This window comes from Agelaius phoeniceus, chromosome 9, assembly GCF_051311805.1.
Source record: "Agelaius phoeniceus isolate bAgePho1 chromosome 9, bAgePho1.hap1, whole genome shotgun sequence".
In the NCBI taxonomy this organism is placed as follows: domain Eukaryota; kingdom Metazoa; phylum Chordata; class Aves; order Passeriformes; family Icteridae; genus Agelaius; species Agelaius phoeniceus.
Genome location: NC_135273.1, coordinates 5,806,296 through 5,832,522, shown reverse-complemented (window position 1 = coordinate 5,832,522; position 26,227 = coordinate 5,806,296). Strand labels below are relative to the sequence as shown.

Below are 26,227 nucleotides of genomic sequence, written 5' to 3'. Positions count from 1 at the left end.
AAATATAACCAGTCCAGCTTTTATGTGGCAGTCAGAAAGCAACGGCTACAGCGCTGAATTGTCTCTCTCGGTCGGTCTTCTAGGGACAAACCAGTGTTACCAGCCCGTGCAGCAGCGAGGGAGTTTTACCATTTGCGTTCTCACCGGAGTCACGCGAAGGACGGGATACAACACACGGAGCCCACAAGGGCCCGGGATCAGCCCGGGTGTGCGATCACCGCGGGCAGGGCAGCGCGCTCCGGCCCGCTCATGCCGAGGCCGGCGGGCTGAGGCCGTGCCAGCCCCGGCCGCCGCGGCTCCCCCTCCGCCCGGAGGCGGCCGTGGGGCCCAGGGGAGCGGGAGGCGGGGCCGGGCCCGCTCCCCGCGTCCGCCGGGCCTGCCTCCCCTCCGCCATGCGGCGCGGCCGCGCCGGCCTGCCCGGCCCATTCCCCGCGCCGCCGCCGCACCGCCCGCTCCCTCCCGGGCAAGCGCTCCCGGGCAAGCGCTCCCTGGCAGCCTCCGCTCAGCGCCGGGGCATTCCGGGTGGGCTCTCCCGGGCGGGCCCGGCCGCGGGGTCCCGGGGCGGGCGCGGCCGGGAGCCGGGGAGCGGAGCGGGAGGCGACCCGGCGCTGTGTGTGTGTGGGCGCGGCCCGCACTGACCGTTCGCCCGCTTCAGGGCGTTCTCGGGCCGCTGGAAGTACACCGGCATGATGGCGGCGGCGGCGGCTCCTCACGGGGCGGCGGCGGCTCCGAGCTCCAGCCAGGCGGCACGCGCGGCCGGAAAGGGAGGGAGCGCCAGGGGAAGGGGAGGGAAAGGGGCCCGCGCGCGCCGCCACGGCCGCGGCGGCGGAAGCGGAAACCCCGCCCGGCGCGCGCGCGGGCCGCCCGGCCGGACCGGCACCGGAGCCACGGGGCATTGGGATACGGACCGGAAGGGGATCGTGGGGAAATCGCGGGAAAAGCGGGAGGGGGATTGGGACCACGACCATGAAGGGATCGTGAGGTGGGGTCATGGGGAGATCGGGCCCGTGAGGGAAGCGCGGGGCGAGCTGCACAAAGCCCTTTGTCCGAACGAGCCTTAAACGATACCGGGGGCACAGGGGGGTTACCGGGGAGGCGGTCGGGTGGCGCTGGGCCCCGTGTGAGTCGTTCGTCTGTCTCGCACACTCTGTTATTAGAATTGTTCTTACTGATCGTTTACCTATTCTTTATCTGCTTCTAGTAAATTGTTCTTAGCCCAACCCGCGATCTTTCCCTTTTTATTGTCCATCCTATCACAAGGGGAGGTGAGGGCGTGAGCGAGTGGTGCGTGGTCTGGGGTGTTTTCAGTGGAAACACTAAATTGGGGAATTCTGTTCCTAAACCATAACAGACGTGTATTTTACTATGATCTGCATTAAGTAGAGTCACCACTAAGGTATTTATAGTGCTGAACAAGTGCTTTTCTTGTGTTCATAAAAGTCTGTCGGGTGACAATCTGAGGTCGAGGTGGGGCAGCTGTGCCCATGTCACCGGAGCCAGTGACTATCCCTGCAGCCTTGTCACGGGGGTAGCTGTGCTCTCATGGGGACTGCAGGTGTCCTGCCTGGTATTGTTTGCTGGGTTTGCTATTGGGCAGCCCACTCCATGTTTTTGGATCTCTAAAAGCCCTGCAGGCTGGGATCACAACAATTTTGTATTGTCTCTTCCTCCTAATGTGTGTACTTGATGACTTCATGAAAATCATATGGCAAGCTGCCCTTTAGTGTGTTCCCTAGCCAGGCTGTGACAGGCCTGGCCTCTCCCAGAAATTCACACGTTTTTTATCAGCTTCTGATGCTTCTCTAGTTATCTCAGTTATTCCAGAAGTTTCTTCTCCTAATCAGTATCATGGTAGTCCTAGAATCATTTAGGTTGAAAAAGACCCTTAAGTCTTTAACATGGAGTCCAACGTTCAGGTGCCACTGTTCATCCAAACTTGCAAATGACATTACATTCTTGCAAATGAGATTTACATTCTCAATAAACTTGCTGCTGCATGGAGTTCCTCGGGAATAGTTGTTCTGCTTCCATGACTTTTCCTCACACCGCTCAGTCCCCACTTGGCCAGGAGCCAGCCTTTATCCATGCTGTGTGGAAACACAGGGATATCTGTGTTTTGGGTTACTCAGGGTACAGCTCCTGGCCGTGACTTCAGGAGGTGGTTGGCAGCAGGGCGACCCTCCTTTTGTGTAACATTTCACATCCACTCTGCCCCATGGCTTACAGAGGGCTGTGGAGATGATGATGGCACTGGAGCTCTTCCTTTTTGGGGAAAGGCTGAGGGAGCTGGGTCTGTTCAGCCTGGAGAAGAGACAGGGATCTCATCCATGTCTGTCACTGTCTGAAGGGACGTGTCAGATGGACCAGGGGGTGTCCAGCAATAGGACAAGAGGCAGCAGGCAGAAACACACGCAATTCCACCTGTATTGTGCAGTGATCACACACCGGGACGCTGCCCACGGAAGCTTTGGAGTCTCCCTCCCTGGAGGTGTCCAGAAGCCGTCTGGTCACGCTCCCGAGTGCCGTGCTCTGGGGACCTGCTTCAGCACGGCGGTGGCACCGGCTGAGCTCCATGGTCCCTTCCAACCTGAACTACCCAGGGATTCTCTTACGCAGACAACAAAAAAGGCCCATTTTTCCCAGACCCATTTTTCTCCGGTTCCCGCCGGAGAACGGGCGGGCGGGTCCCTGAGGAGGAAGCCGCAGGGAGCGCTCAGTAAATGGCGGGGGGGCGGAGCGGGGCCGTGAGGGTGGAGCGGAGCCGGGCGGGCGGAAGGCGGCGGAGCGAAGATGGCAGAGCCGGAGGCGCAGCTGCTGCGGGCCGTGGGGCTGATCGGTGAGGGCCGGGGCAGCCGGGCCGGGGGAACCGGGCTGGGGCGGTACCGGGGCCCGCCGCGGTACCGGGGCCCGCTGCGGTACCGGGGCCCGCTGCGCTGAGGCCGCGGGCCCGGGCGGTGCCGTGCCGGGGGTGCCGGCTCTGCCTGTTGCGGAGCTCAGCCGTGCACAACTCGGCCGAAGTGTCTGAAATTCGCGGCTTCCGAGGCTGGTGTTGCGAAATCAGAAATAGGGAAAATCATAAATGAGCTCGTCCGGGTGCTTGTCCCTCCATACCGTGCTCATGTTGAATGTGCATTCAAACTTTGATCTCGTGAAGCAGGTCAAGAATAGAGATTTATTAATATTTTAAAAAATAAAACCCATGTCAGAATTCCTGCCTTAAAGCTTGAACCGTAGTGGCAGAACTAGATATCTAGATTCAGGGTAAGGTGGAATTTTAATCTGATTCCAGGAAGCAAACCTGATTAACCCATCAATTTACTTCCTTGCTGCTGTTTGGCATTCTCACAGTGAACATCTTTCCACCATAGAAAAAGACACCAACGGAGATGCTTTGTGGGTTTGGTGTTATCCGTCAGTAACAGCGGAACTGAGGACTCTGCTGCTGCGGAAGTGCTGCCTTACGGATGAAAACAAATTGCTCCATACGTTTGTGTTCGGCCAGTATAAAAGGTCTTGGTTCTACATCACCACGGTAGAAGTTCAAGATTCTCCAGCCTTGAAGAAGGTATGGCTTGGTGGGGTTTTTCAGCAGAATGCAGGCAGGGCTTCTGCAGAGTTCTCTGTGGGTTAAGCAGTGTTTTCTCATGGAGAGAAATGAGCAGGGATTCAAGGCGTTGGGTGCTCACAGATGCAGCTCTGTCCAGGTGTCCAGCTAGTCTGCATTTCATTGGTCACCAGGACATGGAATTGCAGAATGATTGAGATACTCATTACCCAATTCTTTGTGTTAACATACAGATGCTATTTCATGCTGCTGTTTCAAGTTAATTTGCATTTCAAGTTCAGCATTTTTTTTTCTCTCTGCGGAGTTTGTTTCATAGTGTCCAGAGTCTTGTTCCTATAGAACCTGCTGCCATTTTTCCCTAAAGGATTGAGTTTTGTAGGTACTTCCTTTTCCACTGCATTTATTGCTGGAAGACAGCAAATATAGTTGTATCTTCTATCTTTTCCCTGTTATAAAAATCATTAAACTTTGGTTAAGTCTATTAAATTTTCATGTTTCATGCTATGTTGTTAAGTAGAAAGATAACGTGGTAATTTTTTATGCCCATAGCAGAATGTTGCTTGCCTTTCCTCACTCCAAGTTTATATTTCCCATGAAGTAAAATAAAATGAAATGTCACAGTGCTGTCTTCAATAGGTGCAGTGGGAGATGCTATTTCAGGAGGACACGTGAGCCTGGTCATTGTCTGCAGACTTTCAGTCTTGTACTGTCCCAGCTCACAATAATTTGATTGAGGAAGTTAGAGCAGTTCTGTTTGTGGGCCTGCTGTCTGTGTAGTTTTTTCCAGTTTCTTTCTAAATATGTTGATGCTGTCTGCCTCCATAGCCTGCTTTGGCAACAAATTCTGGAAGTTTCCTCCCTGCTATGGGGAAGGAAAATGCCTTTCTGTTTTTTAATAACCTCATGAGGTTAGAGGAAAGCAGCTCTTGTGTGTAGGTTAAGCAGAAGATAGACTGTACTAGAGCTGAGTCACATCAGAAGGCCTCTGTCCAGGCCATTCCTGCAGTTAGGAGCTTGGAGCTTGGCAGTGAAGTGACCAAGGCTGTTCCTGTGGGGTCATTGACTGAGCTCTGTGTGTTTCTGTGCCTGTGTCATGTGCAGGTGACCCACTTCTCCATTGTCCTGACAGCCAAAGACTTCAACCCAGAGAAATATGCAGCCTTCACCAGGATCCTCTGCAGGTCTGTATAAAAGCTGGCCTGAGGTTCTGCATGCTTAGATCTTGCCAAAGCAAAAGGTTCAGTGCATTATGTTGCATTTGTTCAAACAAATTGCTGGAAACTCAGTCCTACAAAGGAAATCAGATTATAAAAATCCTTGATTTGAGCTGTCATGTACAGAAAGTGTTGGGTGAATGTCAGATGTTCATTGGGTTTTAATCTGTGTCTTCTCCAGACACACACCACCACCACCCTCACACATTTCTCTGAGAGTATATTTTAAAAAGTGTAAATGATTGGGAAGATGTCAGTGCTGGACTTAAAGATCACCCTGTGGATGGTGAATGGCTTGTATCCCTCCACAATATCTTTGTCAGTGCTGCTTGCAGCTCCTCTGAGCTAAGCACAGCACCCAGGGATGGTTTTGCTTTCCTATGGGGAAGTGAGAGCCCTGTTCCAACCTAAAAACCTCTTCTCATTTCCTTGTCCTGTTTACTCACTTCCCTTCATGTCCCCATTCTCTTGCTCTCTCTCTCTCTGCTTCTTCTTTTGCTTTTCCTTCAGTTTCCTAATTAGTTCGGTCCCAGTTCTTGATACCAAGAGTATTCTCTGAGATTTTGCAGCTCATTGGATGCAGTTGTGAAGTTACTGTGCTCTTGGGGCTTACTATATATACTGCAGACTTGGAAATGCTTTCAGACTTATCAGTTCTGCAGGGTACTGAAAAACTGAGATGTGTTCTTTTTTGGTGATACATGAAAAACTCAGATTCGCTGTGGATCACATTTCTGCTGACTTACCAGCTAATACTTCCTTTCAAATCTAGAATGGATTCTTCTAAGCATGATAATAATTGAGTTTCAGATGTGATGTTGCTTTGTGCTATAGCTGCCATGGAAAATGTGTAGTTTACAGCTTCAGTGCTATTCCTGAAATATCCTAACCTGTAAAAGAGGTTACAGTGTCTCTGTGCTTCCTGGAAGACAGCTGACAATGCATGGTTCTCTCAGGGTGTGCTTCCTCTGTGTCATTTTGGGGTTTTATTGAGTATCAAGGACACGTTTATATTTTTCTTTCATCATTTAGTAAAGAGTACAGAAGAATGGCAAAAGATACTTGGATAAAAAAATAAAAACTACCTAGTCATAGTCTGCATGTAATAACAGGAGTTACTGTGGTAGTTGCTTTTCATTAAGCAGACACCTTCCAAGTCTACAAAGAATCCTTTGTCTGGACACCTACCTGCACCTTTGGGGCGTGTTTCTATCTTAGTCCATGCTGGTTCATTCATAAAATAGAAAGCTGGAATAAAAATACAGGGTTATTTTAAATTCTAAAAGACAGATGTGTTTGTGTGCATGTTGGAAGACTTCTAGTTTAGTATTTAAAACCTCACCTAGGTGTCCAGAATTGGAATTGGAATTATTGCCAGCAATATTGCTATTTATGCTACTGATTTTTAATATATATCTATATATTGGTGCACTGATTACAGTTAAAATAGCAGCCTCTCTCCTTTTCACCCAGGATCTACCTGAAGCATGGAAGTCCAGTTAAAATGCTGGAGAGTTACATTGCAGTCCTCACAAAGGGCATCTGCCAAAGTGAAGAAAATGGATCTTTCCTCAGCAAGGACTTTGATGCTCGGAAGGCTTACCTTGCTGGCTCCATCAAAGGTTGATCTCTGCCAGAGTCTCTACTCTGATTCTTTCAGCCTAAAATACAACCTTGTTTTCATTTATGCTTCAAGTAAACTCTGCTGACACTGTTACTTGTGCTGTTATTATTAAGATTCTTCAAAAAATAATATCAGCCTAAATATCTTCTATAAAATAATTCCCTCTTTTTTCTAGATATAGTGTCTCAGTTTGGAATGGAAACAGTTATTTTATATACTGCACTGATGTTAAAGAAGAGAATAGTAGTGTACCATCCTAGAATAGAAGCTATCCAGGAATTTACCAGGTACTTTATCATTTCATTCCTTCCCACCCACCTACCCCCAGAAGTCCAACAAATTTTGAACCTTCATTGAGAAAAAAGCCTGTATTTTAAGGAAAAAAAAAATTAAACCTCTTCTTCATAAAAATTCTTTTGAATCCCTCTTAAGGTTTAGCTCAACTCAGAGAAATTTAATGGTGGAATGAGTGATAAACTCTGCTTGCACTGATAGGTGAAATTTCTACAATTCATATATAAATACATATATAAATATATATACACACACCCCCTAAATGGGACCTAGTGATAATTGTTCTTTGTCATGACATGCAGTTTTTAGTGTGAAGCTTTAGTTACTGTAAGTAAAAATGTACTGTGTCTCAAGTTGCACCCTGATCTCCCTAGGACTTTGCCTGCTTTAGTGTGGCATCGACAAGACTGGTCAATTCTTCATTCATATGTGCATCTAAATGAGGAGGAACTGGAAGCCTTAAAAGCCTGCACAGGTAGAGATGATTTCATACTCAAAAATACCAGGAAAATTCATTTTCAGCTTCTGTTGCTGCAAAGTTTTGCACCAGGGAACTTTGGAGGGAAAAAAAGGTTATTTTGCTATTAATGCTATTGATCAAAGTTAAACATAATATTCTTTGGAAAAGGTAAATCAGCTAAACAAGTATATGGGAAGATAATTAGTTAATCTGGTGGCTTTGGGTGGATCCACATCAGTCTATCTCTAATCACAGATGCAAAGCAGCCTTGAGACTTCTTTGATGCTTAGATTGGAGGGATTAAAAGTCTTCCTGCTGTACAGAACCAGCTCACTTAGATAAGCAACATTTTTCCCAGCTTCTACACATGACTAGTAACAGAATGTTTTTTTTTTTTAAATTCCTCACTCTGAAGTCCCAGACATCTGTTTTGATGTCAGTGAAGTCTGAGGCTCCTAAGCACAGGTAAACTTTACCTGTAGGAGTTTGGTCTGTGTGACACAGTGCTGTGTGTGCACAGTGCTTAATGCATAATCCAGGAACAGGCCCAAGCTTTATGCAGAGGTTACTGTGACACATCATGTGGCCATTAAGAGGATTCTTTATACAGAATATGAGCAAGGAGACTACCCATCTTCAGCATTTCTACAGCTCACTAAGCACCTTCCATGCAGAAAAAAACTGCTCCAATTTGCTCATCTGACATTCTATAAATAAGCAAATCTGCTGGGTTTATTCCTCTGTTCCAGTCTAATTGGACTTTGTGACAAGAAGCTCCAGAGTGGAGATTTTGAGAATGTAATGAGAAAGTTACAAATGAGTAATTTTAGTAGGAAGGGAGGAAGAGAGTTTAAAATGTCAGATTGGTAACTTGGTGATATTGCTGTAGTGTTAGCAGTTAATCCATGCTCAAGGCAGTTTTAGAAGTTTCATTTTTAAGCTCCTTGGAAATGAAGCATCTGCTGAGCACTTGTGGAATGACTGATAGGATCAAGAGAGCAGCCTCTTGGGTCCAGTGGGTATTGTGTCAGCTACTCTTAGAACAGACTTTGGGGCTGTGATTTTTGATTCTATTTCTGAAGATCCTAATCTTGCTCAATTCTGTGCTCTAGGGTACATCGCTGGATTTACAGACTCTGAAGTGAGCAGTAGATCAGACCTCTATGATGTCTATGTGAATTTGGCAGACAGTGAGATTACAGTTTCACCTGGAGTAAAAGGTTGGTTGCTCTTTATATTTTGGATTTAGAGGCAGTTTATTCCAGACTTGACAGTAATTCCTCAACCTTGCTGTAGGTCAGTCTTGATCCTTCTTCTATCCAGGTTTTGAAAAGTCAATATGTAAGTTTCTGTCTTTATTTTATTGCCACCCTGGAAGACTGGTTAAAGTTGGAATTTGTACAAAGATGTTCTTTGTTTTCCAACAAATGCACAATTGAGATTTCTTCACATCCATGTTAGACATGGAAAAGACTTTCAGCTGAATGGAGAGATATTACATGAGTTTTTAGGAAATCATGGCACTAAATACTTGAAGACTGGGGATTATTTGAAAGAAAACCTTTTATGTTGCTTATCATCTTGCTGCTCCTTATCACTGCTTTGGGCCACTTCAGAGGTACTGGCTGTTGATACAAGGTTTTTGCTTTATAAACAGATTTCAAATGGCAGTCATGAAAAGATTCCTCAGTTTGGTGTGTTACTCATACTCATTTCTAGGTATCACAAAGAAGGTGATTTTATGTGTGGTGTTCTGTTTTTTTCTTTCACAGAGGCAATGACAATGGGAAAACTTCACAAAGAAATTGGACAACTAATTGTTCAATCTGCAGAAGATCCAGATAAATCAGACAGTCAAGTCATTAAGGTTAATATTTTATTTTTCAATCTAATTAACTTCTATTGCTGAATCTTGGCAGAAGGAGGGAGTAGGAGGAAGAGTGGCACTGAATCAGTCAGTCTCTTCTACCTTCTACCTTTTTACAAATGAGCATTTTTATTTATCATGCAGGTTTTTAAGGATAACTTACTTAGTTTATATTATCTCTTGGGTAACTACACTGCTGAAGAAAGTTCAAAAATTCCATTGATTGTAAGACTGGTTTCCCAGTTTTATTCCACAAGGCATGGATTTTGCTCAATGCTTTGGCAATAGTATTGGCAATACCTTGAAAAGGTCCTGCTAAATATGGCTTCTTAGCTATAAAACCTGATTTTTATGATGATGGCATTTTATCACTCCCTCTCCCATTTAATATTAGACATTTCACAACTGAGTGACTTGGTCACAGAGCTCAGTAAGGTCAGGAGAGGAGTTGTTGTGCTTCCTTTATCCAATATGGCACAAGAGCAGGCTGAAGAACTGTTACAAGTGGGGTCTTTATTTTATGTGAGCTCTTTATTTACCATTGCTTCCTTTTCTTATTGTAAGTGCATGTGAAAACCTTTTAATACCTAATACTATATTCATGTTGCTTGTTTTTCTGTTCCTTAAGGACATTTCTCTGAAGACAAAAGAAATCCTGGCTACTTTAGCCTCACTTACTGAAGTTTCTGATGGCAATGAAAAACCAACCCTTAATGCTGAGGCCCTGAAACAAAAGCGATTTCCACCAGCCACAGAAAACTTCCTTTTTCATTTAGCAGCTGCTGAACAAATGCTCAAAATCTGATTTTGATGCACTGCAGTGTTATGGACCAATTCTGAAAAAGCTGTCTCTGCCATCCAGATAGGTATACCTGGTATTTTATATGAAAAGTAAAGGTATGAGTCACTGTCCTAGTTACTGATGTAATGCAGAATATTGGAGCTTGCCTGGGAACATATGGAGACATATTTGGGAACATTCCTGGTGTCATTATCTCCCCCAACTCTAACTGTGTACCTATGGCTCCTGTATTTCACCCCACAAAGTGAGTGGATATACAAGTAGCACAGGCCAGTGTGCCCAGGCTGTGTGTCCATCAGTGTAGTGGCTGTTTGTCCTGCACACTCCAGAGGCTCTGACTTGTCTGGAACACGGCTGCAGCACAGCTGGGATGTGCTGATCTCTGCACAGGACACCCTGAACATGCAGCTGCTCTGAGTGCTCCTCCTGGGCTTACAGGGATGCCAGCCTGGTGTCAGATGCTGCTCTTGCTCTGGACTGCCTGGTACCTGGAAATCCCAAATAAATGGACAAGTTCTCTCTTTCTACTTGAAAGTGTCTAGGTGTGAATAAAGGATGTCTGGGAAAATCTGATGGGTAGCCTTAGTATGAAAAGGAAGGGATATTTTGAAGCTCAGGTGTGAGTTGAGCACCTCTTTGGGACTCTTGCCTTAGAGGTTTTCCCCCTTTCACTCCATCCCATGCCTCTGGTGGAGGGTTAAGATACAGGATTACTGTGCTTGGACTGGGGCTTCCTAGGGGGGTCATGGACAAGTGCTGCCTTACAGCTGGAGTCATTGGAGAAGTTGTTGGGGCTCTCAGCTGAGAAGAGACCTGGCCATTCATTCCTGATCCACATGACAGACATTCAGATGAGTCAAAGCCTTATGCACCAGGAATGCTCAAATGGCCAGGTGCCACAGGAAGAGCAGCAGCTTCTTGAATGACTGGAGCTGGAACACAGGTACTGTCTGATGGTGCTCTGTGTAAATTAAATCTAGATGTCATACTGAAACTGGGAAAGAGATTAGAGAAAATTAAAATTTGTCTACTTGTTTGGTTGCACAGCCATAACTCAAGAATGGGTTTTTTGATTGTTTGTTATTGGTTTTTTGTTTGGTTTTTTTTTCTTTTACTGAGCAGTCTGAAACTAACTGCTTTACAATCTTCTGAGAAGAATTTAGAGTATGTAAGGAAATGCTCTGAGCCAAACAATCTGTATTTGTTCAGACATGTCCACAACAAATCAGTCAATTCTGCAGTAGCACTTTGTTACAAGAAAAAAATAACCTTTTTCCTGGCCTTTGTACAGATAGGCTGTAGCATGTGGTTTTACATAGAGATTTTATACTTATGATTAAAACTTTAGTAACCAGTATTTATATTGTTAAATAATTGGATGTTTCCTATTCTGAAACTGGTAGAGTTCATCAATAACTCTGTGAGAAAGAATTATCCTTCTGCTGTGTGTGATACCCTAAGGAAATTATTTTAGAATGTGATTAAGGAATGTGGCATCTGTGTATACAATGAGTGGTTATTACAGTCAGGAAATGAAAGTGCTTCAGAACAGTCCCCTATTTTCAGGGGTCTAAAATTCTGCTTTAAACACTTAGTCTGAAGTTTAAATTCTGATCACAGTAGCATGTAATTTTAACTTCTGAGAAAAATACTGCAACTGCCTTGGTTTACCTGTGAATGCTCTACAACTTTTTTCCCCATTTGACCATTCATGGTTTTTGTTAATGGTTCTTTAATATTGCTGTTTTGGGGCCTGTAAATATTGCTGTTTTGGGGCCTGTAAAACGGTCAGATTAGAAGAACTGCAAAACTATGCTGAAATTTCTATTCAGGACCTACTTTAAAGTCCACTGAAATGGAATTCTTTCACCAAGGAAAATCTGAACCTGCTTCAGCCAGCTGTCTTAACACCACAGTGTAAGTGAGAAGAAATTCCCATTTTTCCTTATTAACAAACTGCCTTAAGGCATATCTAGAGACAACCACACAAAGCAGAGGAGCTCAATTGCAAACTAAACCTTGAATGCTTGTTTTGATTTCTGTTCTGGAAATGTTTCAGTTGAAAGTCTCAGTGTTGTATTAGATCTCCTGCCGTTTGTGCAACACAGATGAAATATGATTTTGCACTTAAGGAACTGGACTCATAGCATGCTTATGCCTATTAAAAAATTCCTGAGCAGTCTGCCCTTTCATTTATGTAAATTTATTTTTGAATAGTTGTGACCATGGAGCCACAGGCCTTAGCTCTTAATTTTGCAATACTGGGATTGAGCTATGGTTTGGGCTTTAGGTTGGAAATGTTCAAACACTTCTGTCATTGCTGATTTTATCATCAGCACTGTACGAGATTTATTGGCCTCTCTCAGCTTCAGTGAGTTCAAAGGATTGTCTTAATGTTCTTGCATTTTCTTATTGACTTTAGACACTCTTTCTTTTCAAAAATGTTTAAAATAAAACAGAAAAATTTGCAAGGTCAGGACAGGAAAATAGTTCTACTTATTTCTTGCTTCCCTTTCCCCAGGATGCACACAAGCAGGCGGTGGGTGCAGTTCTCTTTTGCAGTCAGATGCCATCCTTTCTTCCTCCTAGAGGCAGAGGCCATTTCAAATGGAATTTTTATTCAAACCTTTTCATCTTACTACCTTTCTGTTCTTGGAGAAATACAAAATGGGGAATGGTTCCTGCACCATAACATCTCCACTACATTTGCAGAAATTGGAAGGTAAAGAGTGAGCAAGACAGAGGCTTGAAAAGGGAAACAGAATAAACACTCAGACCCTGCAGTTGAGATTTTGCTGAGTAAATTGGGTTACTTGCTTGACTGCTTTCATCCCTGGGCTTTTAGTTCCTGGTAGGAGCTGCCCTGCCCTGTTTCCCTGCAGGCAAATGTGTGAAGGGGGAATGTTCCATGGAGAGCAGTCTAATGCTGTTCAACCTGGAAAAACTTGACATGGGACATCTTAAGCATCCTGGCTGCTTCTGCCTTCAGCCTCTGACTGCTCCTGAAGTGGCTACAGAGGGTTTGTTCATTGTGTGGTGTGAGATGTCAGTTGAAGCAGCTCCACAACTTGATAAAAAGCCATAAAGCTCAGTGCAGGGAGTTCCCAGCTGCCTCATAGTGCCTTACACCCTTCCCTAGGCAGCTGGCTGGAGTCTGGGCAGGTGAAGTCATTCCTTGGAGCTGCTGAGTGATGTGGGATAGGAGGAGACTCCAAAGCTGGCCAGCAGCTCCTTCCTGAGTGCCACCGTGCAGCACGTGGTGTTTGCTGTCTGACAGGGAAGGAGCTGCAGTGCAGGACTCCCTCCCTGTGCTCATCCTTCCTCCCTCCCTCCACCCCAGCATGTGGGGAAAAGGGAAAAGTGGCATGGCTGGGTTACAGGCCTGGGGGTAAAGCAGGGACACAGCTCCAGCTGAGAAAGGCTTTGATCTCACTGTTTCTTAACATGGGAGTGACTGATTTTTTTTTAAGCTACATTAAAGGGGCCTGAAAGCCTCAGTGGATTTTCCTACATTTCAAGATGACAAGCTGAGTGGGTGAGGCACAGCATCTTGTACTGTACTAAGGCTTCTGTTTTCCTTGAAGCTGAAAGCTTCCATCTGTTATTCACCACAACTTAAACTGGTTCCACCACTAATGCACTGTCACTTAACACCAGGGCCAGCTAAGGCAGGATTCAGGCCTGCCTTGGGCTGGTATGTTGTTAATTTATTCCACATTACAAAGGGGAAGGTTTCCTCTTCCCAGGTCCCTCAAACGTGCTGCTTTGCTGTTTGTCCCAGTCTTGTGCCCTGACTTGTATCTCTGGACTACCAGGTGTCTGCTCCTGGCAATTCTCATCTCAGGGACTGGTTCAAGGCTGAGGCTGCCAGGGCCCTTTTAGCAATGTCATTTCCCTGCCCTGATTTGGGAAGCAGCTGAGTCAGCCAGGCTGACAATTTAAATGGCAGGCACCTGCCTTCCTCTTCTGGAAAATTCTGGTTAGGGCAATAGGAACATATATGAGAATGGGGGAAAGGGGTATGTAATAACCCTAAGTGAGCTGGGTTTAATATGGCAAATTTCAGCTCAAGTATTCAGTAAGGAGCTGGTGGAGTTTGAGAAGGGGCAGCTGTAATAACAGACTCTATTACCAGACCTATTCCAGAAGCCTTACTCATGGAGTTGTAATGACATCAATTTGCTTAAAACATCCAAGTGTGCTGCCAGTGAATTTATAGCTTGTCTAGTTACCATGACAATCCAAAGTTCACCAATATATTCTCTTCTATTTGTTGGCTTTACCCTACTCTTAGGTTTTGGGGTTTTTTGCTTGTTCCCACTCTGGTTCATGTAATTAGCATTTACTTTAGCCATTCTTAAATTATGTTTAAAAAAGGAGTGGGGAGAGGTGCAGGTCTTCACTGTAGTGCCAGTTACTGTTTACTGAGAGTGGAATCAGACCCCTCCTGCATTTGCCTTTGGTATGTGACAGAAATAGGAATAGAGAAACACGGTTTAGATAATTTAACTGCAGGATGTTACTAAAGCTTTGGAAGGAGACAAACACTTCACCCAGAGAGGCAGGCTGAGGCTTAAGCCTGATCCACCTGACCCTGTGCTAGAATCATGGAATGGTTTGGGTTGGAAGTGACCCTGAAGTTCTAACCTCCTGCCATGAGCAGGTGACATTTGGCTCAGCAGACCCTTTGGTCTGACACAACACAATTATCTTCTTGACCCTGATGAGATTTTACCAGGTACTGAAGGACATCAGCCCCAGAGGCTGAGTGAGCCTGCAGAGTTCATAGGTGTCAACAATTTTTAAAGGTAAAGACCTTTAAAAATTCACTACAGTTCTCCAGTGGAGTAGTGCAAACTCTGCCAATTACAGACAGTATCCATATGGTCTTCCTGGAACAGCTTTAGAGCATGTTCCCCTCCAGTTCCAGGTCCTTAGGATGTGCTGCTGCTCCTCTCGCCTCTTCCCTTGTCTGACCTTCCCCTTCCTTGTCAGAGGAAGGCTCAGAAAAGGCAGAACTCAAACAAGAAATTAAACTCAACCCCCAACTTCCTGCTTTTGTTCAGTGCCAAAAGCACAGCAGGAATCTCTTCTTGCAAAAGCCCAGGCCTGCTATTTTTCCTTGCTTTGCTCTATGCTGCTCTCTTCCTGTAGGATGGATTAGATTGGGCAACCATTGTTTTCCTCACACTGTGAAAAGAAATCCAATCCTCCAGCAACAGCACAGCAGTGACCTGTGTATTGTGCCCAAGTTAAATTATGGCACACTTTGAAGGCTGCACTTGTGATAATCACCTTCACATCAATAATTTTATATTATTTAGTGCATTTTGTCACACAGCCTTAGCAGCACATCAAATAACTACAGGCAGGGGTTGTAGCAGAGGTGGCTCAAAAACCCCTGAAGATGTCACAATCACAGAGTCTCCTGTAAGCTCTTTCTGCAGCTCTTCACAGACAGCTGAGGATAATTTCATAGGATCAGCAAAATGTATCACCTTGCTGATCCACATACAAAAATGATGGCACATATCAAAAGAGCCTGCTTTCTTTGGTTAAACACAGCCAACCTGATAAAGTGGAATTCCTCAATGTCCACCACAAGGTCAGAAAGACATGGGATCTCCTCATGGCTTCAGTATAAAAACCAAGTTCTAAAGCTCAAGGGCCATCAAGCTTTACAACTCCTTCAAGGATGTTTAGAAAAACAGGAATTAACTGGTAGTCAAATTTGTCACCCATTTCCTGAACATTTTTTAAACAACTAAATTAAACCAATATTCTATTGCTGTCAGGGTTGCTTTGTCTAATATCACTTCAAGGGCTGCCTCACATCTCATCTTCAAAAGGAGCATTGTTAGATCACTGAGAACATCAAAGTGTTCTGAGAAGAACCAGCTGGACTTTACCCACAGGAGTGCTGATGTCAAGGCCTTCACCAACTGGGTTCCTGGAAAGAAGCACACCAAAAGTTGCAGCAGCAGAACAAACTTATGTACTCAACAGTCATTTAATTAAGAAATCAATCATCTGGGGAAGCACAGAACACAGCTGGTGACAAAGGCTGTGTTACAGTGCTTTTCTAGCACTTCTCAGCAGCAGCTGAGGTGTGTTTATGTGCCTCCAGGCTGGGCTGGAAAAGCCACGTTGCCAAGTTCTGCCTCTTTACAGCCTCACCATCGTACACTGGATCTGGCACCTCTGCCACACAGAATCACAATTCAGTCCCAAATGCCAGTGGTGCATTCAGGATTTGACTTCTGTATAAAAGCCAGGCTCTAAATGCCCCTGTTGTAGAAGAACTCTGTTTCTTCTGTAGATGACAGGATTTCTGGTTCAAGGTCTGCTCGCTTTATCTGCAATGTAGGAGAAAAGGGAATCAGCACCACCATGGCCTGGAAAGTCCTTGTTACTCCATTGTTAGTGCAAAGTGCAATGGAGTAACAAGGACATGTTAAGTCCTTGTTACTCCACTGCACTTTGCACAAATTCAAGTACTGCATCCAGTATTTGGGACTTGAGGCTCTTTCTTTATTTAGGGATTTGAAGGATTTTGTTGTTGTTGTTTTTTGTTGTTTTGGGGCTTTTCTCCTCCAACATTTTCTACATGTGCACACATATTGGAAAAAATACTTATTTCTTTTTAAATAGTGACATTATCCCTGTTCACTACAGAATTACAGAATCATTTAGGTGTGAAGAGATCTTTAGGATCACCCAATCCAGCTGTAAATATATTTGGGTGACGCATAGAAGAACTTCTGCTGTGGGCTGAGCAATTGGGAAGCCCAAAGGGCATCAACCAGCCCTAATCTCAGTACATAATTCCTCAAAAGTCCCTTCATTTATGTTCAGTTTGCTTTGTTTTCGTAAGAGATGAAGAAATCTAAAAAAAACCCAAAAAACTAAAATGCCAGAAAGTTTAGACAAATAAAAGAAACCACTGAAAATTTCAAGAGTTAGTTCTCCTGACCTTGCTTGCTTCGGACTGTTGTGAAAGTCTGATAAATCTACACTGAAAAGTGTAAATATAAATAACACACAATGCAACTCAGACCTCAAAAGTCCTGTGAGCCTCTGCCTGATACATGGGCCTTCACAAGCAGCCTCTCTGCTGCCCCATTTAAGATGTACCACATTAATCCTGTTGATTTTTTTTAGACGTGGCCTTCAGAGCGCTGGCCATAGTTCTGAAAGGCTGATTTAATGTCACAATAATCTTAAATCAGTTCCTGTGAAAGGACTTACCTCCCCACACTGTGGGAACATACTAAAGGAGACTGGCAGCATCCCTGCTAGGACTGACATAATCACAAACATCCTCACAGGACCCAAAGCACGAGGATTTTTAACAAATCTTGCTCTGTCCAAGACATTGAAACAAGTATGTCAGTACATTAAAAAATAACCTGACAGTGACACAAAGAGCATTAGCTACTGTTTTACTGAAATTAGTAATAATCTAGGCTTATCATCTAAAGATGTTTCCCTACTTCATTTCCTATGTTCTTACTCTTAACTTCCTGTGCTTCCCCTTGGTTTTGTGCTTGCCTGCAGCATTTTCCAAGCTCAGATTGTCAACATTAAGAAAAAAAGCAGCAAGATCAAAGTGACAAAAGGAGAGAAAGTACATTAGTGCTTTAAAGTGTCTCAGTTCCTTCATTAAGATTTTTCTTGCCTTACCCTCTTTCCTTACACATTCAGTTCCTGTGGGCAGCCCTATTTTACCTTGTGCAAAAATTTATGACTTGACATATAGATATAAAATTTTATTTTACATCTGCATTTATCTTCTGGTAACAGGAGTCCCATAAGCTGATAGGGAATCAATACCTATCAATTTGGCAATACCAAATTACCTGACAGAGATGATCCCCACTTGTATTATTTACATGACAAAAAGCTGAGGGCAAGCTAAGAACCCTCTCATAAAGCATACAATGTATTCTTCTAAGGATACAGGGATTTAAAATGTTGAAAAGAAAGAACATGTTTTACAACAGGTGGAAAACTATTAGGAAGTTGGGATCCAGCTATAATTGCAAATTCAAGTGCCACATTACCTCTTCAAAAATACAAACCTAAGCTAAGTGCTGTGAACAAGCTTGATACAGACATTGAAACTCAAATCTTAAATTAGGGAACTGGAGGTAGGTAGGTGCTGGAAAAGAGCCTGTCAGGAGAGCACAAACATGTTTCCTGCATGGGAGCAGAGAGGAAAACCTCATTCCTACAAACCCTGGAGCATGGGTTAGACATAACCAGATTCACTTAATGACCTCAAAGAATCACAGCAGCTGAACAGCAACTTCCCACATCACCACTTCCACCAAGGCAAGCAATACTGCAAACCCAAGGGAAAACCTGGCAAATGCTGACAGCCAGACTGAAAAGCAGAGTCCCAGTGCCCAGGCATGGCCAGCCCCTGCAGTGCCTCTCACCTCTGCACACAGTACATCAGCACTTCTGGCAGGAAGAACGTTGTCCCAAACAAGACTGCTCTGGACAATGCTGTTTCCATAACGGCCTTCAGGGACAGAGCAAAACAAGTGGTGTCAAAAGAATGTTCTGGGCAGCTTCAAGCACTGCCTGCTGCCCTGAGTGCTTTTTTGTCTTACACTCTGGGGTTTAAAGCAACAGGTTAATGAGGGATAACAACACCTATTAGAGGAATTCTTTCTTAAATGGAAACTAAGAGGCAAATACTCTGCTTATGAATGAGAAATTCCTTAAAAGGAAGGTGAAACTACTAATGAGATTTTCTGCCATGATAATAATTTTGCTAAGACTTGCTTTTTAAAGTTGTGCTGAACTTCATACAATTGGTTATACCTTCTGGGCATCCTAACTAGCCTGTGTTAAATCTGAAGTTCTCTCTCCAGTTGTCCCCAAATCCTTATGCTCGTGCAGTTGTTTCCACAATACAACTTTTCTCTGAGGTGTTCCTTCAGAAGATCCAAGGGTCTTATCTCCTTCTGGAGGTGACCAGAGTAAACACAAATGTTTGTGCCAGTGTCTCTGGTCCTCAGTATATTGGTGTGGGGAGGCAGCCAACCCTTGATGGCACTGAAGTTGTGGAATAACCTGGTTCCAGAGACCTAATCCAAGCCTGCCCAAACATTCAGCACCTGATGTGGGATTCCTTATTCAATATATCCAACCCTAGCTTATTCCTTATTCAATATATCCAACCCTAGCTACTGTCAGCATCACATTCTGCTCTTAGCAGGGAATGAAAGGCAAGTCAAAAAAGTTCTGCACCCCCTCACCTACCTTCTCACCAGCCTTCTTGGACACTCCTATAACCTTGCCATTCCTGTCCATCACTTCTATCCCGTTATCAAATTCTGGGCTTCTCACCATCGCCACGGTAAATGCACTTGTCAAACCTGCAGGGTCAAAGGGGATTTTACTTTAATAGATCTCAAAGGGCTGCCTCAATAATGCCATCCATAATGATGTGCATTTTACATTTCCAGTTCAACAGTTCACAATAACCTGAATAACCTGAGAGCTTAAAAAAATACTGCCCTATGAAAATCTACTCAAGACTTGAATCTTTGTTTCAGAAGCTTGAGAGAGACTGCAAGGTGCTTTGTCATTGTGGATTCAGAGCTTTAAAATCATTTCCATCCAGCTCAAACCATGAGTGCTTTGTCTTAAGAGAAAGTGGAGGGATTTCTGTTGTGGTTAGGTTTTGTCCTGCTCAGCATAAAATCCAGCACAGAAGACAAAATCCTGAAAGGAAAAGGGTTTCAGAAAAGGTTGCATTTCTTTCAGAAAAGGTTGCAAATCCTGCATTGAAAGGAAGAGCATAGACTGTCAAACTGACCTTGCCTGAAAGAAGAGGTTGCTCTTTTTATTAGTTTTTGGTAGAGCTATTCCATAAAGACATTAGTGTACCAGAGGACACTTTGCAAATGGCTGGACTAACACTAATCAATTACCCTCAGGCTTTTCTCTACATTTAAGAAAATGGAAGTACAGTTAACACCTGCTTCAAGGAAACAAGCCAGAAACCTCTAATGTACTTCAGAAAGATCTGAGTAGGCATCTCACATAACTTGCAACAGAGGAGATGATGCATTTTAGTTTTATCAATTTTTCCCTAAGAAAGGCCAAAAATGTCTAAAATGGCAATAGAAACATAATTAATGACATTAAATAGTTAAACTTGTCCTGGTGCAACTTCACCCTGGCAGTAGAGCTATTGCAGTAATGAACAGCTCTTTCCTTGTAGGATTAGTAACACCCTGCTGGAGCAAGTCTCCCTTTCTGCACTCCCAGAGCGATGTCGCACTCTGGTGTCACACATGTGCCACACCAGGTCACATCAGTGCCACTGCTACTGCCCTCCTGATGTGTCCAGGTGCTTTCAGGTGTGTGTACAAAGCTCACAAGAGTGCTCTGCAGCTCTGATACTAAAAAACAGGTCGAGGACACTGCCCAGTGAGAGTTGTCTCCCACAGAAAGGAGGGGACCAGCAAAGGCAGCCAGAGAAGAAACAGAGACCACACCTGTGCAAAAAGTAAGAAAACTCTACAGTCAGACAGGCAAATGGCCCTCAGGCCAGCTGCATGGTGCTCAGTTGGTTCCCACTCACCAAGCAGAGGAGCAGGCAGCAGTTTTCTGACCACAAGTTGCATTAATGAGTTCTTCAACGTGTAACGAGTCATGAAGACAAGAGGGAGAGCCTAAGGCATGGAGAGGAAACAGGCCACTGAAAAAATGTGCAGCATTTCAGTGTAACAGGTCAGGAAAATCAATCTGTGACTTGGTTACCGTCTATGAAAATAAACAAATGCCTTGGTTTAACATTCCAACAAAATATAGGTCTTCTCTAGTTAATGAAGGTGCTTGTAATCACTCTTTTAATTAAGAATGCAAAACATTGTGATAAAAAAAGCATTCAACATTACTATGTAGAGGACAGCAGCAGTGTGAATACAGAGACAGAAAAAAGAAAACAATTACCTCTGACTAATATTCCTTGGACATTCGTCCAACTGCATTGTGTCACACATTCCTCTCTCCCCCAAACAGGAAATCTGGTTTACTTCTGTATTTTTCCTGCTTCTCTGCAGTTTCAGCCCAATTCCGTATTCCCATAATACACTTGCAGGAAGTTTCATGTAGGAATAAAGGGCCAGGACACCAGCTGGCCCTCAGACTCCTCTGAAGGACAAAGGGAAGCAGTCCCAGGATGACCCACAGGCAGGGCTGCCTCCCCAGATTTCTGTAAGGCCTGAGCAATCCTGGCCAGCTGTTCTGCCCTGCAGTGGGCAGAGGTGAAACTCCCTCTAACAGAAGCAAGAACAATCACATTTTTCTGCCAGAAGCCTATGAAAATCATTGCTTTGTGTGGGGGGTGAGGAGAGACACTACAGAGACATCTACACTTGTGATGAGTGTCATGGTAATTCCTGAGCTCATTCTGATGTAACAAACTCCAGAAACCAAAACCTCCTATCCCAGCAGAGAGCACAGGGTCAGCTCCCTTCTGGAAGACTGATTTCCCTGCATCCAGGGCAGTATTTTCATGGCTATGTTCCTGGGATTTGAGCAAACACTGTCCAGTACTGATGCTTGCAGACCTCACCACTTGTGTGGAGTTAGATCTCTTCCACAGCATCAAAAATCAGCCACAACACCCCAGTGGCTCACCCTGTGTTTGTAAACACTGGCCAGTTCCTCTCACCACCTGTTTGCTAAGCTTCCAAAAAACAAAGAAATTGACACAAGAGGAAGCTTCAGGGGAAGCCAAGCAAAATAATGGCTGACAGATGATCAGAAAATATTCTTATTCTGAACAGTTCTGTGGCAGGACATCAGAGCAGTGCACCAGAGCACAGTCCTGAGGGATATGTGGCACTGTGGATATCCTGAGGGATATGTGGCACTGTGGATATCTGGCACTCAGTGCCAACTCCTTCTCAGGAGAGCTTCTTAGGAAAGCAGTCATTGAGCAAATACTTACACCAACACAGGCTGAATAGGAAATGGCTCCCAAGCCAAGCAAGAGCTGCTTTTGCTGAAGTGAGTATTCCTAAGGACAGAAAAAACCACACTGCATAAATACATTGTAGAACACTTGCAAATCAAGTTCAAAATGGCATCTGCACAATGAAGATGATTACAAAAATAAAAATCAACACTCACTTCAGCCTTTGGGGTGCCATTTCCATTTACCAGAGTGAATGCTGTGGTGTATGTGTGAAACACAAACTGCAGAAACAAGAGATTGTAAGAAAAAATGAATTCAGGATTGAGACTAGAAGAGCTGTAAAAGTAGAAAGAAAGAGGCAATTACCTGCCAAAAAAAAGAATGCCTTGCATGGCGCTGAACAGATGAAACAATGACCTAAGAGGAAAATGCACAAGAAAATGAGGTTTGAAGAGTGTGGAGGTTTTTGGTGCAGGAGCACCAGGAGAACTGCTGAGGTACCACTGGCAGCAGGGTCAAAGGCTCCAGCCAGTGCCCAAGGCCATCAACCCTGGTTCCAGCCTGGAACATTCTCTTGTTACAGAGGTGGCATGTTCATTTTTCTGTTCAATAGAAAGCACACAGACATGTATAAAACACAGACACATAGTGGTAAAACATTGTGTGCAAGAGTATTGCAGCAAGGTGCTTTCTTACCCAAAAGAAAAATGCATTTGTGCCTGTGAAGCTTAAATAGATGCAAATACTATAACTAAGGTAACAAAAGTCTAATTAAAGAAATGATTGAGAAAGGATCAGATTGGTTTTGCTGGGGATGTGAACACTAACTTACATCTAACTGATCTAAGATCAAAGGTTTTAGGAGTTAATTCTCAGCTACTTCTCAAATTTAGACAGTGAATAAGCACTTCAGCTTTAATAAAACACAACCTTTCTTGAGTTTCAATCTCAAGGTGTGGAACATTTTCAAAAAAAAAACAGAGTCAATCAAGGTAAGAATACAAAATATTGAATAAGAGGAAGGCTGAGAATCTCCAAAGCCTCAGAGAAGGATCAGTAATTTGTTTAATATTAGTGGATCATCCATCTTTATTATTAATGCCAGCACTGACTCTAACCACATCTGTGAGAGCACATTAAGCTGTAAATATCAAAAATAAGTACTTCTATTAATTTTATTACTGTTATTAATGAATTTAACAGCCATCAAGACTTTCATTGTACTTTCTAGCAGTGCCATGTAAGTTCATGCTGTAATGTCTGCATGGAATGACATATCTCAGGATGTACACTCATAGGCCAAGCCCAAACCCAAAGAATCTAAATGAATAAATAAGCACACGATTACAGCTACAAATTTTATGAAACAAAATGGTTCCATTTCTGAGCACAGTTACAACAGTTTATTTTATATCTTTGGTAATTTACTAACAACACCATTTCCTACTTGAAAATGCATATCTAGATGAGAAAAAAAAAAATCATGTTCTGGGTCTGAGACACAGAACACAAGGCTCCAACCCCTTCCCAGTGCAGTTCCAGATTTTTGAGGCTGAACAGACCAAACCTTGCCTTGCTCTCATTGCTGAGTGATCTCACCTTGCATCAGAAAGCTGTCCTTCACACATGAACAGTCTCTTGGAATGCTGCTGGAGAAGGGTAACCAACAGCTTTGGACTTCCAGGGAGATTCTTTAAGGGCTTGATTTCCAGGTTACTTCCCATAAAAAGGATGTCTTTCAAACAGCTTGTGCTGAAGCTACAATAAAGCCCCAAAACTTCCATTCCCTCCCTCCAACCCCTGGCTATGGAAAATGGAAGCCTTGCTGGATGCACACTGGCATCTGTCAGGATTACTCACCAAGGGAAGAGTTACGGGCATGAAAGCTAAAAAGAAAGAAAACTTTATTTCAGTAAAAATAACATCTGTGAGTGTAGGTGGATGGTCTAGAGCAGAAAATTCCCCTCATTTCCCCTGTCCATTTCCATCTCCAAGCAAAACACTGCCCACAAACCCCAGCATCACCATTAACTTCAGCTCTAAGCTTTATCTCTCACTCCTGGCTCAAGAAGCCACAACCCCTGCTCAGATTTCACAGCCAAAAGGAGCCCTCATGAACCCCCCTCCCCAGGGCTGCTTGGAAATGAAATAACTGAAGACAAGTTCAGCCCTCTGTTCAAAAAGAGAGGTGTAACAAAAGCTGCCACAGTTGTGAGTGCTCACAGGAGATAATGAGTACAGCCTCAATGTGGTTATCTCTGATTAACAACCTGTGCTGCCTAAACAAACCCAAAGCACACCTGATCTGTCACCAGAATGTAAATTCATCCAGCAGCCATCAAGGGGAAAACTTAAATTACAGCAGACAGTTAAATGTGGAGGGATTTGGGAACTCATTCTGCACAACAAGAAGCAGAGACTGATCAGAGTGTTTCCAACTAGATGAGCAGATTATCCCAGGGAGAAATTCCCCAGCAGGACCATAGGAATAAATCAATCAACCTTCAACACATTTAACAATGCAACTAAGAGAAGAGTCTGCTTGCTTTTCTATGTGGAGAAGAGTGTGACTGTGGTACCACTGCAGCTGTTCACCATGAGCTATTCCTCCCTGATGCTTCAGTCAAACACATAAAATTTCACTTAAGGGAACCCACCTGGAGGTCTAAACAAAACAGGAATTATCTTCTCTGTATCAGGATGTACACTGGACTTAAAAAGGAAAAAAAAGCAAATTAGAACATCTTTGCCATACTTGAATAAGGGGAAAAAAAATAATCTAAATATTTTGTAAACTTACCAGGCTTAGCAAGAAGGCCTTTTTAGTCTACAACAGTTGGAAAATTAGGTTAATTATTAAATTTCAGAGGAGGTTGGGTAAAATCTTCTTTCTAAATTTATTCTATGTCTTTTTCTAATCACTTCCTTTTATAAAAAGTGTATATGTTTATATTTCCTTATAATTATATTCTTCTCCTAAAATTTCTCTCCATATACTCCCTGTGGAATATAAAGCATGCACATCCCATGAGCTGTGTAACAGCACCAAAGCACACACTAGGGCAGAACAGAAGGTTTATTTTAAAAAGTTAAAACTAGCAAGCATTTTAAACCATAAAACAGCAACTGAATATGGATAAATTGAATATGGATAAATATGGATATGAAGTCTTATGTTAAGACTTCAACTGCAGTCCAAAATACCTGATTATTCTGTATGGGCTCACTTAGGGTCTTCTCATTGATTAGTATTGATAACCTGGTACTTTTTATTTCATTCTGTATTTGAGAGAAAAAAATAAACAAAACAAAACAAACAAAAACCCCTCAGTTTCAATATTTTAAGTGCAATATATCAGCTATAAAACAAACCTAGAAGCTAATGATGTATATGTTCTTTGCAGTGAAAGCAAGAATACTCCTAGACACAATGAATTCATAATCACAGAAACTTTTAAACTATTGGGAAAATTCAACTGCTGGCACAGTCTGAGCAGGGCTGCTGAGATGACTGTGGGTAGAAATGTCCCTTGGTTAATATAAGTAGAAGTGCACACACGTGTGTTTCTGTTTATTGTAGGACTGTGGAATGCTCCGGGTTGGAAAGGACCTTAAAGCCACCCTGTGCCACCCCTGACAAGGGCAGGGACACCTTCCACTGTCCCAGGCTGCTCCAAGCCCTGTCCAGCCTGGCCTTGGGCACTGCCAGGGATCCAGGGGCAGCCCCAGCTGCTCTGGGCACCTGTGCCAGGACCTGCGACCCGCACAGGGAGGAATTCCTTTCAGCAACACAACCTAAACCCCTTCTGTCAGTTTAAAGCCTTGTCCCAGCACCCGTGCCCTTGTCGAAAGCCCCTCCCCAGCTCTTTGCCGCCCCTTTAGGCAGCGGAACACTACATCCACCGCTACATTCCTCACGAATTTCCTTCTCCTCAGCAGCCCTGCAGTGATTTCACAATGCCATTCCACCCCCGGCCCGGCCACAGCCCCTCAGGCCGCCCGCTCATCTCGACCTTCCCGCGCTACTCACGGAGGACTTGAGCAGCAGCAGGGGATCCAAGGCGTCTGCCCAGAGGAGAAACCTCTGGAAGAAAGACTGAGGGAGACACGTTGGAGGCGTTATTCCGGACCTTTCCTAACAGGACCCGTGCCCCCTCCCGGCCGTGGTGCCCACCTGCCCCTCCGCCCTCCAAAAGCGCAGGTTGGCGTCCATGGAGCCGCGGCACCGGAAGCGCCGCCGGGCCCGGTCCGGTGCCGCACGCTCCGCCCGGCCGCGGAGCCGCCGCGCCGGGGCCCCGCTCCCCGCAGCGCGCTGGGGAGAGGCCCCACGGCCCCACGGCCCCACGGGCTTTCCCTTCCCAGCGCCTTCCCCCAGTGTGAAAAATGCGTGTTTTATGTATTGGCTTTTCGCAAATATTAAAATGAATATTATATGTGTTGTGTTAGAAAGTGATGCT

General features: G+C 44.2%; 3 protein-coding genes across 3 annotated transcripts in view; 1 reads left to right on the top strand and 2 right to left on the bottom strand.

The window, feature by feature from the left end:
- The window catches only part of EIF3A (eukaryotic translation initiation factor 3 subunit A), a 29,293-nt gene extending 28,501 nt beyond the window's left edge, over positions 1-792 (bottom strand). The window contains exon 1 of the mRNA XM_054637091.2: positions 640-792. Within this exon, the coding sequence (XP_054493066.2) occupies positions 640-688 (49 nt within the window). The 5' untranslated portion in view covers positions 689-792. The remainder of the gene's footprint in view (positions 1-639) is intronic.
- Positions 793-2,729: 1,937 nt separating this feature from the next.
- DENND10 (DENN domain containing 10) lies at positions 2,730-11,183 on the top strand. The gene is made up of 9 exons (XM_054637627.2): positions 2,730-2,836; positions 3,369-3,565; positions 4,667-4,746; positions 6,253-6,401; positions 6,579-6,690; positions 7,072-7,172; positions 8,270-8,377; positions 8,930-9,024; positions 9,653-11,183. The coding sequence occupies exons 1-9, from the start codon at positions 2,791-2,793 to the stop codon at positions 9,827-9,829; spliced, it is 1,065 nt and encodes a 354-aa protein (XP_054493602.1). The 5' UTR covers positions 2,730-2,790; the 3' UTR covers positions 9,830-11,183.
- Positions 11,184-15,821: 4,638 nt separating this feature from the next.
- Positions 15,822-26,081, bottom strand: SFXN4 (sideroflexin 4). The gene is made up of 14 exons (XM_054637333.2): positions 25,945-26,081; positions 25,801-25,866; positions 24,975-25,049; positions 24,571-24,597; positions 24,428-24,482; positions 23,631-23,656; positions 22,137-22,187; positions 21,986-22,051; positions 21,804-21,872; positions 20,430-20,520; positions 19,100-19,215; positions 18,268-18,353; positions 17,075-17,189; positions 15,822-16,182 (listed from the first exon to the last, which is right to left on the bottom strand). Exons 1-14 carry the CDS (start codon positions 25,981-25,983, stop codon positions 16,105-16,107), a joined length of 960 nt encoding a protein of 319 aa, XP_054493308.1. The 5' UTR covers positions 25,984-26,081; the 3' UTR covers positions 15,822-16,104.
- Between the last annotated feature and the right edge of the window lie 146 nt (positions 26,082-26,227).